The following is a 1,428-nucleotide window of genomic DNA, read 5'->3' on the forward strand; positions in this document are numbered from 1 at the left end:
CCGGCGCCTTGCAGCCTCGCCCGGCGCCGCCGCGCGCGCCCGCATTCCTTCGCTTTCCCGGGGCCTGCCCGGAGGGCGCCCCGGAGGAACACGGCGAGCTCGGGAATCTCACTCGTCTTGCAGATGTAACTCCCTCTCCGGTCCACCCCCACCGTGGCGCTGGAGTTGCTGTTATAGGCGCAAGAGATCTGTGTGGTGCCCATCTCTTGAGAGTGCCACCGCTGGGGAAAGCATCCATCCCCTGGCGTGCCTCCCGCCACCCCGCCCCGACAGCCCTAAAACTCTCCAGAAACGCAGCCGGAAGTTACCCCCTTGAGTCTAGACTCAAGTTTTAAGATTATTTTACACCAGACTCTGGCTACAAGGCAGAATGAAAAAGGCCTAATCACCGAGAAACAGAAAGGTAACGAATTATCAGTACCCACATAAGGGAAGATGACTGTCAGGTTGGCACCTTCATTGTACCGACAAGCTGCTGGAGACAGCGGAGATTGAGACCAACAGCCACAGACATGCCAATTTACTGGGAGGTGACGGGAACCAGCTGTTGTCACATGCTTTTCTCACTCATTTCTCTCCCAGGGTTGGAATAATCCTCGTTTTCTAGATATACGTACCAAGACATTTGGTAAATTGGCAAGATTGTGCACTTGTAGATGGATATGCCTGGATTCAAGCCCACAGTCCACTTTCTGTGATAAACACTCTGTTTTCCCCAATATTGACTGTGGCCTACTCCCTGCAGACAGAGCTCAGAGGTGGCTGTAAGATTCCTGTTTCTTTAAGCACATCCTAACTTTTAATTGCTACTTTTTTTTTTTTAATATTATTTTACACCAGCAAAATAATGGCTTCCCAGGTGACGCTAGTGGTAAAGAACCTGCCTGCTAATGCAGGAGACATAAGAGGCCTGGGTTGGGAAGATTCTTGGAGAAGAAAATGGCAACTCACTCCAGTATTCTGGCCTGGAGAATCTCATGGACAGAGGAGCCTGGCGGGCTACAGTCCATAGGTTGCAAAGAGTGGGACACCATTGAAGCGACTTAGCACACAGCACACACACCAGCAGAGGCGAGTGGTGGCCAGGTGAAAGGGTTACATAGATCAGTTCTTTATATTTTTCATTACGTATTCAGTGTACAGTGCATGGAAGACAAAACAAACACCTGCTTCACCTGCCCAGGGGGACTTGGAAACAACCACTGCCTTTCAGATGGCTGGCTTAGGTCTGTGCCAATGAATAAACCTCTCCATAGCAATTACAGAGGAGAAGGCAGTGGCATCCCACTCCAGTACTCTTGCCTGGAAAATCCCATGGATGGAGGAGCCTGGTAGGCTGCAGTCCATGGGGTCTCTAAGAGTCGGACATGACTGAGCAACTTCACTTTCACTTTTCACTTTCATGCATTAGAGAAGGAAATGGCAACC

At 50.6% G+C, this 1,428-nt stretch overlaps 1 protein-coding gene across 1 annotated transcript in view; it reads right to left on the reverse strand.

The window, feature by feature from the left end:
• The window catches only part of GAREM (GRB2 associated, regulator of MAPK1), a 234,592-nt gene extending 234,389 nt beyond the window's left edge, over positions 1-203 (reverse strand). Inside the window, exon 1 of the mRNA XM_010828995.1 lies at positions 21-203. Coding sequence (XP_010827297.1) covers positions 21-203 — 183 coding nt within the window. The remainder of the gene's footprint in view (positions 1-20) is intronic.
• Between the last annotated feature and the right edge of the window lie 1,225 nt (positions 204-1,428).

This window comes from Bison bison, unplaced genomic scaffold (genome assembly GCF_000754665.1).
Source record: "Bison bison bison isolate TAMUID 2011002044 unplaced genomic scaffold, Bison_UMD1.0 scf7180017864498, whole genome shotgun sequence".
Classification (NCBI taxonomy): domain Eukaryota; kingdom Metazoa; phylum Chordata; class Mammalia; order Artiodactyla; family Bovidae; genus Bison; species Bison bison.